Genomic DNA, 19,574 nt, shown 5'->3' on the forward strand with positions numbered 1-19,574 from the left:
AACTAGGTCAAAGCAGAAGGAAGAGGTGGATGCACACCGGGACCTAAGGGAGGTTCTGGAAAAGGATTGTATCATCGATGCCTGTGTTTGCCGCTGGCATCTTATATGAAAACTGGACCCGACCTTACATGTAAAAATTATGCAAGAACTAAGCAAGAAAATTTTAGGTAATATCTTAGTTATCTGGTTAAGGGAAGTGTCTTGCAAGAACCTGTACCCGCCACCAGAAACCCACACACCTGGAAGAAATGTAAAATCTGACCTGGATTTCCTATTCCCAGGGCCCCGCCCTTCAGAATTGCGCAGACTCAGTGGCTGCCCCTCTAAGTCTTCCTCCTCCCGCCTCCTGCAGCTGTCAAAATCCGGATTCCAGACTTCCTTAGGGCCCGGGACACAGGTCCACGCATGCTCAGTATCAACCCCGGGCGAACACAAACACGTGCTTCCAGCCTGTCGGCGCTTGCGCCGTAGCAACCCCAGTCGGTGCCCTTAGGACGCTTCTGGTGCTCTGACTCCGGCGGTCTGTGTGAGCCCATTTGTGATCCGCGTCCTGCGCATACACCTTGCGAGTGACAGAGCCATGGGTCTGACCTCCCAATCCAGCATACGAGGTGAAGTGGGGCCTGGGAGCGGGTGAGGCTGGCGGCCTGCGCACCGGTTGCGGCGCCCGCAGCTCTTGTGGTTTGTTATCGCTGTCCTACACGCCTGCAGGTCCTTTAACCTTGAGATGCAGAAGGACATGCGCTCCGCCCGGCTGCGGGCTCTGGACTGGACCAGCAAAAGGAGCGAGGTCAGGGTGTGGATGGATGGTCACTAGGCATAAGTAGCGCGGGGCCATGCAGTAGTCTACGCAGCTCTGATACTTGTTTCCCTCAACTAGTCAAACCCTAACACTTACTGATCTCGCTGCTGGCTTTTCTTGTTTTCCCCCAAATTGCTTTTGTGTCCTTAAGTCTCTGGGCCTAGAAAAAGGAAAGGTGAGCGGTAAAACAAACATGTTCTCCTTCTCACGTTGAAATCGACATGGAGCCAGAAAGTTAATTTCCTGCAGTCCTGAAGCCGTGCATGACTAATCACATCTTAATTTTGCAGATTTTTTTAAGGTGAAGAAACCAAATCCAAGGTCTTCTGTTTTCCCAGTTTTTTATTATGCCCCTTGCATCTGGCGTTCGGTGGCTGTAGTCCAAGAGAGAGGATTAAAAACCAAGTTCCTTGATCCTTCCTTCAGCTTCCACAGTCATCCTTCTCTGTACTAGTACCTAACGTTTGGAAACAATACTTTTGCAGAAAGTCCAATTAAAGTTAAGAGAATTATTTATAAAATTTGCCTAGTGTGAAGTTCACTTTATAACAATATTAATACTATATTTGTTAATATAACACCCTCCTCATGCTACATGATATATGTGATCTCTCTGTCCTGGTATAAAATGCAAAGTTTGGCTACCTGTAAATGTATCCAGTAAAGGTAAAGAGCTTGTCCAGAAGTAATTAAAATTGGTACAATTGATTCATTCAATAAATTCTGAGCATTTGTAGTACCAGGTTCTGTAATAAGCCCCTACTAACTTGAACCCTAATTTTGTATTAAAGAGAGATAGTCCATAAGTTGGAGAGTTCTACTTCTGTTGACAAAATTTACTTGGAAGATAGGGGAAAAAATCAGTAACATTTCTAAGTTAATAATAATAAAAAGGTGATTATTTGCAAAAATTATTTGAAAGGATCATCATCTGGAGGCATCTTGTACATTTAAAATATCGAGTTATATATGTGGTTTGTTTTTATAAAAACTTTTGTCAAGAATAAGACTTTGGATAAAATAAAATGCTCATGTGACTTATGCTGCCAATATTTTTAATTTTATAGAAAGACTGCACATGGGCCAAAAGATTCCAAAATGTGTTTTTGTTTAAAATATGGGATCATTTTGTGTAAATAGGCATTGAAATCTATTTAACTCTATTTCAGGGGCTTGTTTGTTGTGGTATTAGGGATTGAATCCAGGGCCTCATGCATGGTAGGCAAGTGATCTACATCCCAAGCCCTTTATCTGTTTTTATTTTGAGATAGGTCTCTCTAAATTGTCCAGGCTAGTCAAACTTTTCATCTTCCTGCCCACGCCTCCTGAATAACCATGACCACAATTGAACTTCATTTAGGTAGCATATTGTGGAATCCCTAGGACTTCTTATCACTATGTACAGGTTAATTTTTCCTGTAAGCAAGACAAGTGTTTTGTTTTTGTTTTTTAAGCCTTTACATAAGGGAGTTCAGGGATGAGTTTTCCATTAGTTTTTCATGGAGTAAAGGATACAAAATCACTTGGTGAAGCTGATTGTTAACTAAAACTTTAAGTACACAACTTCATTATGTGGAGTAACTACTTTTTATTTCACTGATAAGCATAAAGGTTGTTGTGGGGGCCATAGGGAGAGGCCCAGAGGCTTTGTAAATCTCTCTGCCAGTACCTTCCTTCTCAAATATAGTGGCTGGCAAAGTAAAAACAGAAAAGAATTTGGTTTGGAAGAATAAACATCCCTACACCCCATTAAAGTTTGTTTCTTTCTTTCTCTCTCTCTCTCTCTCTCTCTCTCTCTCTCTCTCTCTCTCTCTCTCCCTCTCCCTCTCTCCCTCTCTCCCTCTCTCCCCCTCCCTCCCCTCTCTCTCCCTCTCTCTCCTCTCTCCTCTCTCTCTTTCTCCTCTCTCCTCTCTCTTCTCTCTTTTTTTTTTCGAGGTACTAGGAATCAGAGCCTCAAGTATACCAGCCCTCTACTCAATTTTCAAAACAAACCTATTAGCTTCTATAGATTTGAAGATCAATTTGATCTTTTAATTTAGGGGAAGATGATCATACCTGTTCTCAATTAAGTGAATTCATAATTATAAAAGGCTTAGAACATAGTATGTGACAATGATAACTTATATGTTGAATAAAAAGTAAAAGTTTATGTATATACATTCTGAATTCTTTATATTCAGGGAAAAAGAAAAAGTAATGAGTGGGTTATAAATAAGAGTAAATGGGGATCAGGCCAGGACTGGAAGTAGGCAATGAGAATGAGTGATCGCAATTGAAGTCCTGTCAAAGATCTTTGCCCATGTGATGGGTCTTCTTGTCGATTTGGTTGATGAGACCATTAATTCATTATAGTTTTTAGCACTAAGTGGCATTTCCTGCCTGCTTCCCTAATCTCTTAGGATTCTTCCCTGTGCCTTCTAAATGGACCTTCCAGAACTGACCGGGCTATTTAATATCTCCAGGAGACATTGAATCTATTCTCATCCTTAACCCCTTTGCTTCTGTTGACAAGAAAAATATAATTCTTGAGGCCATTCTCTTCCCATATCCTCCAGATGCCTTAATTCTTGCCTCCTCACTGATACTTGTCGCTTTTAAATCTTTAGCCCCTCATAATGGTTTTCTTCTCTTCAGCCTAATTTGCCTTCATCTTTAGAAAGAAAAAACAAAAGCAAAAAACAATTGAACTAAGTATTTTAAAAGGGCTTCTTTAACCAGCCTTTCCTTTAAACCATTTATACTCACAAGTGGCTTTACCCCCAAGTTACAAAATAGAGATTTATCTGTTCACCTTCCCCTTCATTATCCATCCCAAACCCTAATCATTAGAATGCATATAACCCAAACCTTATGTAAATCTTGTCTGACTTTTGTATCCTTATATATTTTATTGAAACTAATTCATAATTTCCCACCTCATTTAACTTCACCAAATTGATTAAATTCATTGAAAGTAATGCTTTAAGGAATTCTTTTTTTCTGAGAAAGGATATGTAAATCATACTGAGGATAAAGGTGTAGCTCCGATGGGTTATAAACAACAAATAAATAATGAGAGGGTGGGATTTGGAGCTATGGGCAAAACAAGATTGGTCATCTGTTGATAATTATTGGAACTTGATGAGAGTAAATGAATTTTTCTTTATCCTGCATGGTCTCTATGTGTGTCTGAAATATTCCGTACTAAAGGGTTTCTTGTTTGTTGGGGTTTTTTTTTGTTTTTGTTTTTGTTTTTGAATTTTCAATATTTATTTTCTAGTTCTCGGCGGACACAACATTCTTGTTGGTATGTGGTGCTGAGGATCGAACCTGGGCCGCATGCATGCCAGGCGAGCGCGCTACCGCTTGAGCCACATCCCCAGCCCCTGTTGGGGGGTTTTTTTATTTTATTTTTTTGGTTTTTATCTGAAGAAGTAAATTCCACACTTTACTACAGTAGGTTAAGAGAAAGGCAAAGATAAGTCATTTGGTATAAGGGTAAGACATTTGGTATAGGAGTGATAAGACAGTTAAGGCCTGACAGATGAAATTGCAAATTCAAATTAGTCCTTTACTTCTACTCAACTCACATTGAACTCCACCAGTACACCAAGCCTTGAGAAGAAAACATTACCAGGCACCACCTCCAGTCTGTGCAAAATCTCAGGGAAGACTGGGTTTCAACAGAGCTCCCTTCCCCCTCTCCTGATAGAAAAGAATGTTCTGATTCTGTGGCAGTTGACAGTAGGTAGGAGAAGGCAGTTTGAGGCAGAAAAGGGGCTGAAAGAAAAGAAGAAGGGTGAGATTTCCAACTTAAAGAAAAAAATAATCCTCATGATAAAGAAAATCTGAGGAATGGGTTGTAAATAAGGGTGTGGGATTCGAATCTGAGGAATGGGTTGTAAATAAGGGTGTGGGATTCGGGGTCAAGTCCGTGTTTTCTCCATCTCTGAATAATTTTGAGAGAAGTCTAGAGATTATCTAATAGTCCAAGGGAAGAAAGGGGGAGTTTAGAAATGTTTATGTTCTTTAATGGAAGATAATTTATTAAACAGAATTGGGTAGAGTGGGTTCAATCTAACTATAGGAATAACTGCACCATGAGAAATATCTACAGAAAAAGCAAAATGAAGATAAGCCAGAAAAAGGGGGGAAAAATGAAATGCTGAAGATTTGGAGCTACCCAGTTCTAACCCAGAGTCTGAAAGATGCCAACTGACAAAATATTTTTAAGTATTGAGTCTTGGTAAAGTCCCTTTTTGCCTCTGAGGTTATTCTTCCCCCACCTCTGCTTATACTAGGACTTGAACCCAGGAACATTCTACCACAGAGCTACATTCCCAGTCCTTTGTATATTTTATTTTGAGGCAGGGTTTCTCTAAATGGCTCAGGCTGACCTTGAACTTGTGATCTTCCTGCTTCCACCTCTGGAGTTGCTGGGTATTATAGGCAGCATGACTTTTCTTAATAGGCATATACCTATCGAGTACTAAATGTCACTGGGTTTTGTTATTTGTTGACTCAAGTTTTCAGTTTTTTCTCTCCCCTAATTGTTGATTTTTAAATCTACCATCATTTTTGTTTATCTCTGTCTAGCTTTTTTTCCACTTCTTTTCCCTAGAGTAGTCAGTGAAATTCACTTTTTTGCCAGAAGAGACTGATTCAGGCCACAGTAATGAAATGATAAAATAGCAACTCTTTTGTTACTTCTGGGAACTCTTACTTTTGTCCCCAAATGAGATTAGAGAATTAGAATTTGGGAAGAGAAAAAAAGGAAATAGAATTTGGGGAGAGAAAAAGGGGAAATTCTTAAGATATTATGTAGCTCCGTGATTCTAAAATACTTATTTGGAGCAAATACAAAGCTATTTTTCTAACACATGGTACTGTGATAATTGTTTACAGCATAAGTGACCCATGATAGGGGTAGCATCAGAGAGTATTTTTTGATTTCCCCATGGAGCAGCCACTCAGCACTCATTTATTTAAATGATACTTGGCAGTATTGCCTCTTTTCTATGCCAGTTATTCTGTCATTTATTTTACCATCACAAAATCCAGGGGAGGTTAAAAAAAAGTTTTTTTTTAAGTCACTAAATGAATTCAGTTAGTAATATGAGAAAAGAATGTTCTAACAGCTAGGAGAGATTCTTTTGACCTGATGTGAGTTTGATGTTGAAGTTCCTATAGGATTTTTTTTTAGTATCATTAAGCTAATAACTAGCCAACTCAGGATTTTTTGCAATATGTAAGCACCATTAAAACAGATATGTCAGAAAGCACTTCCAAATTCATGTAAAACAGTAAAATATAAGATTCACTTTTAGTGAGTTATGTTATTTAGTCTTCTGGAATATTGACCTCAAATTTTAAGTTTGTACTAAAGACAACATTCAGCAAACATTACTGAGCATATCCTGTGCATAGCAATGTTTTAGTCCATTTTTAAATAGATACTTTAGCTATTCAGAGTGTCTTTCCATTAGCTAAGTAGACGTAGCTCCTAACAGAGAATATTTTTTCAAGAAAGTTCCATAGTAAATAATGCATCAAAAAGAAAGATCACAGATCAAGGTAGAAATCACAGCAAAGTTGCAGCCCTGCTTGGAAATACCACAGGATAATACCATGAAACAGCACTAAAATTTCAAGAGAAATCTACAGGAAGAGTGTACTTTAAAACAACTTCTGATGAGGCCAAAGGTTTAACACTGTCAAATGACTAGTTTTCTCAGTCATGCAGCACCTGGGAAGGACAAAGTGTCAGTTAATGTTTATCTTAGGGGGTTATAGCAATGAAAGAATGGAAGTGTTGTGGAAAAGAAAACAATCTAAATTTCTTTAGAAAGAATACTGGGCTAGGGATGTAGCTCAGTAGTAGAGCACTTGCCTAGCATACAAGAGGCTGAAGGTTCGATCCCCAGTATTACAAAAAACAAAAAAATACTGAAGTTGAAAATAAAATCCATAGAACATGGTAATTAGAAACATTGGTTAAAAACAAAATTATTAATTAGAAAAATTTGTTACAGACAAAATTATTAAGTAAACTGGAAGTCCAAGATAAAAGGAATTAAGTATGGGAATGATATATTTCCTTTCCAGTTTAGAGTTAAGATTGAGCTACAATTACACATGAGACAATGTTAGGTATGGTGACTGATCACATTAGTGAAATAGGAAATTTGACCACAGTAATGCAAATAAGCCATATGGTTACTAACTCCTTATGTGTTTTTATTTGGCCTTGGAATGTGTTTTTTGTACTTAATCTCCCTAGGGCTTTATTTGATAGTCTGGGAACTTATTTCAAACACTATGAAGATGTGACTCAGGAAGTGCTGGGAAGCAGTGCACTGTGTTTTTCCTGACCCCTGTTCAATATCATCCTGCAGCCCACTCCATGCTGAGAATAGACAACTCTCATCTGAGGCTGAGACTAACCAGATTATGCAGAACTTTCTTCTCTCCATCACTGCCTGGAGCTGGGGTAGTCATTAAGCATTTGGGTTTCTAAGAATTCCTTGAAGAGCTACGCAAAGAGAATAAGTAAATGGCCTGTTAGTCAAACACATTTATTACTATTATAATTAGAAAGGAGAATAATATCATTAAATTAAAAATGGAGTTTGTGGGGAATTCAGATAATCATCCACTTGTGGTTAATAGAAATTTGAATTTATTAAATGAGACTATAATTATATTAATCACATTTTATGTGAAATTTGTATGTTCTGATTTTTATTTTAATGAGAAAGCACTTTGAAACTTTGAAAAACAGACTTCTGAATGACTTTGAAACTTAGAATTCTGCAAGATATATTCCTTTGAATGTTTAGCTTTAGGAGTGGTTTTGTTTTGTGTTCTTTTCGTGTTTTTTTTATTTGAATACTGATTCTGTGTGTAATTAGAATTAAGTTTTGATAAAATCATTTTAAAATCACTAAGGAACTAGCTATTTAAATGAACACTAATGAGTCATTTTGCTAACATAATCTCCTCCTGTTTTTTTTTTTTTGTTGTTGTTGTTGTTGTTTGTTTGTGATCTAAAATTTTACTTTGCAGGTTTTTGTGTTTTCTTTTAAGCAGTGTATACCTGCAGGCCCAAATTATTTAAAAATCTGTTTATGAACACTTTGAGAAAGATTAAGCCTTGTTTTTGCTTCTCTGTCTTAAAGAAGGGAAAATAACCTTTGTTTCCCTCTTCTATCTTAATTTCACTTTCATCACTCAATAGAAAATATATAACTGCCTTAGACCTTTGTTGGGACTTTCCTCAGCCCTCACTATTACACCAGCATGTTCTGGTCATTTTGGTAACATTGAAAATCTTTGATTGTTGCACTCCTTAATATTCAAAAACTGAATTTCCTAAACATTTGTGAATGATTTTTAGTGTGTATTTTGGTTTGGGTAATTATTCCTCTTTTTCTTCCCTGCCCCAGTTGAATGGATTGCAGCAGTTACCATTGCTGCTGGGACGGCTGCAATTGGTTACTTAGCTTACAAGAGATTCTATGTCAAAGATCATAGCAATAAAGCAATGGTAAATCTTCACATCCAGAAAGACAATCCCAAGATAGTACATGCTTTTGACATGGAGGATTTGGGAGATAAAGCTGTGTTCTGCCGTTGCTGGAGGTCCAAAAAGGTAAGGATAATGGGTCATACAAAGCTGTTATTAATGTAACATTTCTTTTTAATCTACTCTGTCAAACTTGTATTACCAGACTGTGAAGACACCTTTTTTCTTTTTTTTTTTTTATTGCATCCTGTTCTTCTATTTTCCATATATTTACTACTAACATATATATAACTACCATTCAGTCAAATTATACCATACATTCAACTGAGTTCAGGTGAATGCAACCATATTCTTGACCAAATAAAAGAGAAAAATCTCTTTAATTTACTCTTAGGATTTCCTCTCCAAGTGGATCTTAGTTTCCTCTATCCCAGGAAATGGGAGTGTGCAGCTTGAGTACAACAAGAAACAAAAGAAATACTTTTTTTTTTCTTTTTTTTTTTTAAGATTAACAGCTCTGGATACTAGGACAAGTTTTCAGAAATTTCAAAAGAAACTTGAAAATTACCCTATCTTATTGGCATCCTAAACCTTCTATCAGCTGTTAACTCCTTTAATTAAAAATCTAACAATACAAGATTCTTTAAAATCTTATTTATTTTATGAGAATTGTATTTTAGATTTCTTGTGGAAATGTCACCTACGTAGGTACCTTTTCAGGTTTAGATATGATGGCAGCTAGTGAGCCAGACAATAGAATCCTCTCCTGGGTTCATCTTTTTCTTGAATGACTTCAGAATTTCTGAAATACAGTGAAAACATCATATGTGCTACCATTATTAGCATTCAAGTAAAATTTGTTTCACCAAAAATAATAGTAAAAGATTTAAAAAAAAAAAAAACTGATGTTTCTGGGGTGGGAGTATAGCTCAATATTAGAGTTCTTGCCTAGTATGCACAGAGCTATGGGTTTAACCAAGTTCTGAAAAAAAATTAAAATTAATGTACTTTCATTTTTGAAAGTACATTATGTTGGTGATCCTTCCCACAGTGAAGAACCATTTTAATGAATCATATTATCAAAAATGTGGAAGAGGACTGGAATTGTGGCCCAGTGCTAGAGTGCTTGCCTAGGATGTGTGAGGCACTAGGTTCAATTCTCAGCACTGCGTATAAATAAAGTCCATTGACAACTAAAAAAAATTTTTTTAAAATGTGGAAGAAACTGTGAGCTTGGTTCTAAAAAGTATCTTTCTCGAATCTATTTCTCCCAAACTGATCTATGTACAATCCAGTGATACAGAGCTAGATTTTGTTACTGTGTTCAGAAATTGATGAATATATGGAATATGAACCAAAAATTAACAGACCCATTACAACAAATTATACCTTAAGAATAACACTGTATATTTAGAATAGGCTTCCTAGTAAGTACTTGTGGGGTTGCTAGAAAATAATCTCTTAATAGTATTCAATAGACTAAACTTGGTTTGTTTTTAAACAAACCTTGTCTATAGTAGGTCCCATTCTCTTTTTGCTCATTAAAATATGAAAAGTAATGCATTTCAAAATTACAGAATTTCTGTTGGTGTTGCAATAGATCTTCAGTTAATGATCTTAAATATAAGTTCATTTACTGCTTACTATATATATGTACATATATATAGTAAAACAGTAGTTTTCTTGGAAGAGTATAATAAATGCAATACAAATGTTTTAAATAAGAGAAAAGAAAGAGCTTACACCATGGACTAAAATTTTCTGGGAATAATTTATGTTTGGGAATTAAATTGCCCCTGAAAAGATAACTGGTATATGAATATACTGCAAGTATTAGGAACCCATTTTCAAAATCTTCAATAAAAGGCTCATATGAGGAAAGGTGTATAGGGTGAAAACCCTAGTCTGGTCCTTGCACAAGCTCCTCTTTCCCCCAGGGAATAAACCTAAATTGAGGAGAATCCTGAGTGACAGTGTAAGGAATTTGTCCTTCCAGGCATGCAGAAGTGGTAGGGTACATAGTTTTCAGCAGGGATTTCAGACATAAAGTTATGATACGTACACCAGAGTGCTACCTGTGGGGGGAGAAACAAACAGTTAAACATTTTGAGGGAAATATCAGCCAAATTTAGTGACTTGTGTATGGATGATTGGGGGAGCAAAACTAAAGGAACCAAAGGTGGAGATTAGACAGATTGTCATTAGCAAAAATAAGGAATTCAGGAAAAAAAAAACAATTTTCCAGAACAGCAATAACAAGTTCAATTTCAAAGAGTGGATTTGAGGTGACAGTTGAATGGAAATGTACAGCAGATGATCTAAAATGTGGGAGTACAGCTGAGACATCAGGGTTGGAGATAGAAATCAGCAAAACTGATGAGTCAAGTGTAAGAATGTAACTGATCCTTGATACTGATAAAAATCAAAAGCTAAGTATGAAATCTTAGAGAATTTTTTGCATTTTGGAAGGAGGAACAAGAGTCAATTGAGGAGGTGAAATAGGCCAGAGGGATTACAATAAAACTAAAAATATTGTGGCTTTAAAGTGGAAATGGAAAATTCTCAAAGATTATTAGTGAACATCTGCCTATACAAAAACAAAAACAATCAGGTGAATAAACTATTGTAGTAGAACAGTTGGATTAAACAAGTAGGCATTTGACCTTTGGTGGCATTTCAACAGAATGATTAAACACTGTGTCCAAGTAGGTTAAAATGTGAGTTACTAATAAAGAAATGCTACAAGTCTATGTCAAAATTACAGTAAATATAAATAGTGAAGGAAAGAAAAATAAGGTAACTGCTTGAGGGAACTTTAATAAAGCATCGCTTTGAGATAAGGAGAGTTTTCCTTTGATTGGGTTGATTGGGTTTTCCCAGAGGTAAAAGTGTCCAATAAAGTAAATATGGATTTTCTTCAACTAGGATCTCAATTTTTATGACAAGAAGGATCACAAATGGACACAAGCTAGTGGTTTAAATGTTTATTAGACTTTATAATTCAACAAAACATTCCACTATTATTCTTTCATTTTATAGAGTTCCCAGAGGGTTAGAAGAGGGAGTCTATGGGCATTCAGTAATCCCCTTTGCATGTAGGATTTGCCAGTTATGAATTTTCACTTGAGTCTTGGGTACTTGTTATTCCTGCATGACTCAATTAAGGATTCACTTTGAATATATATTCAAGGTAATGAATGTTCTTACTCTTCAGACACCTTTGGAAACTCCCCACATACCTCAGGTTCCAAAGGTTATCACACAGCTGCCAAGTGACACATTTACTGGCTGACTAACATAAGACTTAAAATTAACACCTTTGTTGAAATGGTTGTATTGAATTATATTCATTTTTCCCTCATTCAAACCAGTTGTATTTATAAATAACAAAATCTAAGCTCCTTTTTACCAATCAAAAAATATCGTGTGATACAGATATTCTTAAGATGCAATCACCCATACCTAATTGAATCAGATCTCTTACTGATGCACAGTAATTGCGTTGTTTAACATACTCCATTCCTTCTCTCTTTCCAGACTTGATATGCTGTCTGCTGTTTCAGAAACTGGCCTATTTTGTAGTATTTTACAAAAGGGCTATCCATATTTTAAGTAAAAATGAAATGAGCCAGTACAGAAAAGGTTAAAGTAACTTTAGGGAAAGGTACTATTTGGGATAGTGGTGTCTTGAAAAGGGGCGAAAGGAAAAGAGAGTGAGAGGATACATGTGAAACTCTACCTTATAAAAGAAGAGATGGTCTCACTTTCAAAAAGAAAATGAAAGAGGTTTGTCATGAGAGGGAAGAGTGTGCACCATAGTCTTGCTATAAATTTCTGTCATCCCCCATCCCCCACCCCCCACATCAAGTGGTGTGTAGAATTATTTTCTGTCATTTATAACCTGGGGAGTTTGAGTCCTTAATTTTGTAGGTAGTGGTGATTGTGGTGACAGCAGGCTTCTGTTTTGGTGAAGGTGTATGTGTATGAATGAAAGAGAGAAAGCTTCCATCCTATTAATGGTTTAGTAATAGGTTGTATTATACTGAGTCCATTTTTTCACAGAAGCAATATTCCCAATGTTAGATCTCTTGAAAACCCAATTTTGGATTTATGGTCTTGTAAAATCTTAATTTCTCTGTATGTATTTTCATATTATATCCACTATCTTGTGTTTTATTACATTAAGGACATAAAATGAGTAAAAAAAAATGTCATATTGTTCTCTAAGGTAGTGTCAAAGATCTCATTACTTTTAACTTTTTTTCTCAACCAAAGTAATCATATTTCTCAGTTCAGGTAATGGTAATGAGCCAAAATGACCCCAAGTAACTTCCTGGGAGCATAGCATCAAAACTCCCATTAAAAGTACAAAGTTTAGGACTGGGGTATAGCTTAGTGGTAGAGTTCTTGTATAGTAGGTGCAAGGTCCTAGATTGAATCCCCAGCACCACACACAAAAAAATAATAATAATAAATAAAGTTTGGAAGAGGAAGATAATATGATAGTTTCTTTTTTTTTTTTTTTAAGTGTTTCAGAAGACACAGAGAAGAGCATTTATTTCTATTTTGAAACTTCTTGAAAAAGACACAAGACGTAGGGGTCATTAAAAAAACAAATCTTGCGCCTTGTGTTTTTTATGAAGACCCTGAGAGTGTTACTATCTTTCCAAGGAAAGAGCAAGGATCTTTGATATTTTTGTACTTATTCTTTCATTCTAACCTTTTCTCACACTCTTTTTCCCAGTTTTAAAGATTTATAGTTTTCATATTGGGTTAATAGTAGAGTGTTTATTTTATGTACACCCAGGAAATTGAGGCAATTTGATTAACAAACTTTCTCCGGTTTTGATAATAAAGAAATACTGGCATCTTACAAGAAATTTGGCAGTATGTCAACTGAATTAAAATACCCTTTGAGTTTTTTGTTTAAGTTAAACATAATTTAGAATTTTTAATTTCAGAAGTTTAAATTTTGAACAAATTTCAAAATTTGTTTTTATTCCATTGCTATTTAATACAAAAACTCTTTATGAAGATATGTTTGAAAGCATATATATATTCACTACACATTTTCTTTCTCTTGCATAGAAATATCAAGCAAGGCACTCCCTGAAATACATCAATATTTTTATATAATTTGCCTTTTGAATTTGAATGCCAAGTAACATTCATTCACTTATACTATATTAAGAATTCTGGATTAATTTAAATATATTTTATTACCATGTATATTGTATTAAGAAATTAATGATCCTATTTTGAAATTACCCATTTTAGTTCTCCATTGAAAAAAAGTTTTTAGCCTTTTCATCAACTTAAAATTAGAAATCTGCACTGAATGGGGCATGTTCTGATTTAGTACAGTAAATTTTGGAGTCAAGTGATAAAAGAAAGTACCATTAAAAGGCATCTATAGGGCTGGGGTTGTGGCTCAGTGGCAGGACATTTGCCTAACATGTGTGAGGCACTGGGTTCAATTCTCAGCACCACATAAAAATAAAGCCACAAACAACTAATAAAATATTTTTTAAAAGGCATCTGTAAGGATAACATAAAGAATCAATCAAATATAAATTAATAGAAGAACAAAAGTGAATCTAGTAGGGTAGATGAAGGAGAATGGGAGAGGAAAGGGAGGACAGGAGAGAAAATGGGAGATTATGAACTGAAATCGATTTTCATGCATTTTTGTAGCCAAGTGCAGTGGTGTACTGTGGATGTAGCTCAGTAGTAGAGCACTTGCCTGGCATGTGTGAGGCCCTGGGTTCCATCCCCAACACTGGAAAAAAAAAAAAAAGTGTTGCTGAACAAAATTAATTTTAATACCTAGTTTACATTTCTTTTGGTACTAAGGATTGAACCCAAAGGCACTTTACAACTGTGCTTCGTCCACAGTTTTTTGCTTTTTTGCTTTTTATTTTGAGTCAGGGTTTGCCAAGTTGCTCGGCCCAGCCTCAAACTTGCACTCCTCCTGTCTCATCCTCCTAAGTAGCTGGGATTACAGACATGAGCCACCACTGCCAGGCCCGAGTTTACATTTTAAAGATATAAAAGCATCATATACTATAAACCTATTAAAGTTTATTAACAAGTATCGAGGATTTATTACTCCTTCCCCCCCCCCACCCTTTGGCTAGGATGTTCGAACCCAGGGGTACTTCACCACTGGTACTATACCCCAGTCCTTTTTATTTTCATTTGACAAGGTGTCTCCCTAAATTGACAAGGCTGGCCTTGAACTTTCAATTCTCCTGCCTCAGCCTTCTGAGCTGCTGGGATCACAGGTGTGTGCTATTGCACCCAGCCCTTCTTGCCACTTTTTAAAGAAATGTTTATTTTTTGTTTGAACATGAAGAAACAGGCCAATTTCAGTTTTTAGGCAGAAATAGATTATTAGAAAAAAGAATATTCAAACTTTAAATGTTGACTTTCTTAATATTATAACTTTTTTTTTTGGAGCTGGTGATGCATCTCTGTGCCTAGCAAACATAAGGCCCTGTTTTTGATCTCGGTATCTCAAGAGAAAACAAGATTTTCTTTGTATATTTCTTTATAAATCACTCTTCCTATTCTTGATTCTTGTTTCTGGAGGAAGTAGTATGAGAAAAAAAGTTAGTTTTTGAAGAGATAAAAACAAAAATTAAGTGTGCCATTTCAATAAGTTAGTTGAGGCCTTTTATTTAGAAATGTTTCATTTTCAGAAATATATTTTATAATCCATGTAAATAAAACTGTACTAAAATGCTTTGTGTGTGCTATTTATAAAAATGAAGTCTTTTACAACGTAAACTTTTATTCTTACTATAAAAGTATCTGTTTGTTTATCAAACATGTCACTTTGAAATGCTGACCTCTGATATGGGATACATTTTAGTTTGCTCTTTATAGCCTCTTTCCTCATCTATTCCAAGAAAAAAACTGTTTTTGTTACAAGGACTTATTTTTATTATGAACATATGCTATATCCTAGTGATCTAAAAAAAGAAATATATAGTCTTTTCATACATTACATTTGCACTGCCATCTACACCAAGATAGACTTATGTCTAGAAATTTAAGATATGCTCATATCTTGAATTTTCCTATAATTTTTAATTAATTTATTGCCTGTTTTAATTATGTACCAATAGTTAAATTAAGATGGGATTTCTATAACATCAGTCAAATATTATTTTAATCTTAGAATTGAGGCTTTGGAGTATCATAGTTTGAGATTATGTGCCATCATAGTCAGGTTTCAAGTCTCAGAAATTATACTTTGTTCATTTAAGTAATGAAGTGATTGTTATTTGAAGGGCAAGGCACTGTTACATTACTCTTCTGAATAAACTTGAATGACACAGTATACCTTCTATTAAACCATGAAGCTCCCAGATTCTAGAGTATAGTTCAAAATATCAAGAAAAATAAATGCTAGCTCTCACGGTTTGATGTTAAATAGAAATGAAATGTACAAATATAAAAGGAAACAAAGAATTTACTGATAAGTGGACCTCCTAAGTATAAAATCCTGAGGAGTCACCAGAAATGTTATTGAATTCTTATTTTTATCTTTTAACAATAGAAAGGATATGGTTGCAAAAAACAAATGATATACAGCAAGAATATTCAGATATGAGAATATATCTAACTAGAACTATATTTGGAAATGATATGAAGACATATAAAATAACAACAGAAATAATCTTAGAAGAATGTGCATGGAAACTGAAAATGAAAACTACAAGAGAAATAAGGCAAAAAAATTCTCAAGCTTATCTAGAAGAATAAATAAAACATAATAAAGTTAGCAAAGAAGAATAATGAAGGAAAATTCACCCTATCAAATACTGGAACTTATTTTTATATGATTTTATTTTGATAAAATTATGAATAAAGATATAACAATTTGAAAAGTGACAGCCTCTAGTAATATTGAAGCAACAGGCTCCTAAACAGCATTTTGCAAAATATGCCCTACATAATTCTGTGATGATGGATATCAAAGTTAAAAATGCCCATAATCCAGGCAATTTTGGAAATTCTAGGTTAATAATAATGGTTTTTTACAAAACGACTTCTTCAAAATAAAAAAATATGCTATGGCTCAAGAGCTATATATGTGTTTTAAACAGAAGGAAACTAAATCAGAATAACTTGCAGGATTCAGCTTCTTTGGGATACTCTGGGAAGTACTATTAAAAATTTAGTTTTGGGACTGGGGTTGGCTCAGCGGCAGAGCACTCACCTAGCACATGCAAGGTGCTGGGTTCGATCCTCAGCATCACATAAAAATAAATAAAGGCATTGTGTTCAACTAAACTAAAAAATAAATATTTTTTTTAAAAGATTTCATTTTGTTCCTTTCCTCCCACTAGATACCAAAAAGACCAGTTACAACTAAAATGTAAAATCGTGGACAAAAAAATAGAAACTGGTAATTTATATATAGTCATCACAACTGTAGATGCCTCTATGAACAATGGGAAAAGGGAAATAGTAACATAGTGGTATGAAAGTAAAGAAATTAAAGATTGGGGGAAAGATTACTGCAAAGATGGTCAGTAGAGATAGCATACAAGCTAATTTTAAATAAATAAAATCTTACTAATAGTGCTAGGGGTGTAGCTCACTGGTTGCCTAGCATGCACAAGGCTCTAGGTTTGAACCCAGCACCAAGGATGAAGAAAAAGATTAATCCTTACAAATGGGCAATGAGGGCTGGGGATGTGGCTCAAGTGGTAGCGCGCTCGCCTGGCATGCGTGCTGCCAGGGTTCGATCCTCAGCACCACATACAAACAAAGATGTTGTGTCTGCCAAAAAATAAAAAAAAAACAAGTAGGCAATGAACATAGTTCACTGGAAACATAACTAGTATATAGACTGAAATAGGTTTGCAGCATCTATAATCAAATATTAGTGAAATTCAACTCCTGATGTGTCTTATCCCTAAGGGATTTCTTCCTCCTACTCAGTATGTGTATTTTGCATGTGCTTCTTAAAGTTTCAAAAAAAATCAATTTTAAGTTCTGATGTGTAAATTAAACATCACTCCAGTTCTGCCAAGCACTATATACTGTTTGGGGATTAGATGTTTCACATTCTCTCTTTCTCTTCTAGTTTCCATTCTGTGATGGTTCTCACACAAAACATAACGAAGAGACTGGAGACAACGTGGGACCTCTGATTGTCAAGAAAAAAGAAAGTTAAATGGACAGTTTTGATGCTGCAGACCAACTTGTCATGATGTTACCTGATTATTTAATTAGAATGACTACCACTTCTGTCTAATTTACCTCCCCTGGGTTCTAGATGTGTGGTATATTGCAAACCTCACCTTTCACATTCATGGCATTTGCCTTACTTGTTGAAACATCGTGGTGCACATTTGTTTAAACAAAAAAGGAAAACCAACCTTATGGCCTGTGGGTTATTTTGGTCTTGTAAGGATCCGTTTCTTTAAATTTAAAATAATGGTATTAGACTATAGTTGTATCTTGAGGTTGGTGTATTAAATTATTCTGAAAATCATGTATATGCAGATTGTACTTGGAAGTTTCAAAGAAAATTTTATCACCTTTTCATATTGCTTATTTGACCTAGAAAGTGAACAGGGTGTGATTAAGCTACATTAATTTTGTAGTATAGTCTTAAGAAAAACCTGTTATAACCTTGATTTTCTTCTTGACAGTGGTAATAACACTAAGAAAATACAGCTTCTGTATTTTCAGTCAAAATGAACTATGAATGTCACTCTACTTAATTATAAGTTGACCAGGTCAGTAATAAAGGGGCAGCAACTTCCTTTGTGTTTATCTTTATGGATATTTAATTGATCCATTAAAAGAACAAATAGTAGGAATTTAGATCACAGTGAAAATAGGTTAAAAGTAGTCATGAAGAATGTCTTAAAATGTAATGCTCCTTGGGCTGGGGATGTGGCTCAAGCAGTAGCGCGCTCGCCTGGCATGCGTGCGGCCTGGGTTCGATCCTCAGCACCACATACCAACAAAGATGTTGTGTCTGCCGAACACTAAGAAATAAAATGTTAAAAATTCTCTCTCTCTCTCTCTCTCTCTCTCTCTCTCTCTCTCTGTCTTTCTCTCTCTCTCTCTCTCTCTCTCTCTCTCTCTCTCTCTCTCTCTCTCTCTCTCTCTCTCCTCTCTCACTCTCTCTTAAAAAAAAAAAAAAAATGTAATGCTCCAGAATTCTAGGCCAAGGAGTGGCAAGCACTGGAACTAAAGACATGGAAGAAACTGAAGCACACATTTCAAGTCTCTTAATCACAAAGCCAAACATCTGTGACAGAAATAGTAGTCACAAGACTAGATCAAAGGTGTGGGAAAATTTTTTATTCCTCACTCTGGATAATCAAACACATGGTTTATATTAGTAAAGATACTACTTGGGAAAGAAAAAAGAAATTTATCCTCTTAAATTGTATGATCTTTATTCAAAGATTTGAAGACAAAGTGTTTATGTAATATTCTTCAAGACTCAGATAAGGGCTGGGATTGTAGGTCAGTGGTACAGAGCTTGCACGTGTGAGGCACTAGATTCAATCCTCAGCACCCCATAAAAATAAATAAATAAAAGGTATTGTGTCCATCTGCAACTTAAAAAAATTTTTTTAAAAAAAGACTCAGACCAAAAGTAGTATTTCATTCATTGCCAATTTCATTCACTGTGTATACACACACACACACACTAGAAGCAATGGAAGAATTAAGAAATAGCTTTTTATGTGTGTATTTTTTTTTCCCCTTGGCACTGGGGATTACACCCAGGGGCACCTTGCTGGTAATCACATCCCCAGCCCCTTTTTGTTTGAGATGGTCTCACTAAATTGCCTAGGCTGCCTTCAAATGTGAAATCCTCTTACCTTAGCCTCCCAAGTCACTGGGATTATAGACAGCACCACTACACTTGGACATATATAAAATCTAGGCTGTGTATGTGTGGCTTTGATTTGGGGATCTTATAGGTTAGAAGGGAAAGTCATGACACAATTTGGGGCACACAATTTGAAATGGTCAAACAATCATTTGTACATTTGAATTCGCAGTTAACTATCAATCACAAGTTTCTGTGTGCTAAAATTCAGGTACCTTAGAAGTCACAGGAATCAATGAAACCAGACAGCACTCCTAAGGGTTAGGTTTGGGGTAGGAGGTTGTTTTTGATGATGCTGGGGGTAGAACCCAAGGCTTTGTACATGCGAGGCATGCAAGCATTCTACCACTGAACTAAGTCCCCAGCCTCTGATTACTAACATTTTTAAAATGTAT

General features: G+C 35.5%; 1 protein-coding gene across 2 annotated transcripts; it reads left to right on the forward strand.

The window, feature by feature from the left end:
* The first annotated feature begins 426 nt into the window (after positions 1 to 426).
* On the forward strand, positions 427 to 18,344 carry Cisd1 (CDGSH iron sulfur domain 1). Of its 2 annotated transcripts, XM_026409046.2 has the most exons (4): positions 427 to 611; positions 7,177 to 7,341; positions 8,227 to 8,432; positions 17,407 to 18,344. In XM_026409046.2, exons 2-4 carry the CDS (start codon positions 7,335 to 7,337, stop codon positions 17,494 to 17,496), a joined length of 303 nt encoding a protein of 100 aa, XP_026264831.1. In that variant the 5' UTR covers positions 427 to 611; positions 7,177 to 7,334; the 3' UTR covers positions 17,497 to 18,344. The 2 variants fall into 2 exon arrangements, with proteins under 2 accessions (XP_026264831.1, XP_026264830.1); XM_026409045.2 differs by lacking the exon at positions 7,177 to 7,341 and having other exon boundaries at positions 432 to 611.
* The last annotated feature ends 1,230 nt before the right edge of the window (positions 18,345 to 19,574 follow it).

Source organism: Urocitellus parryii, chromosome 5, assembly GCF_045843805.1.
Source record: "Urocitellus parryii isolate mUroPar1 chromosome 5, mUroPar1.hap1, whole genome shotgun sequence".
Taxonomy (NCBI): domain Eukaryota; kingdom Metazoa; phylum Chordata; class Mammalia; order Rodentia; family Sciuridae; genus Urocitellus; species Urocitellus parryii.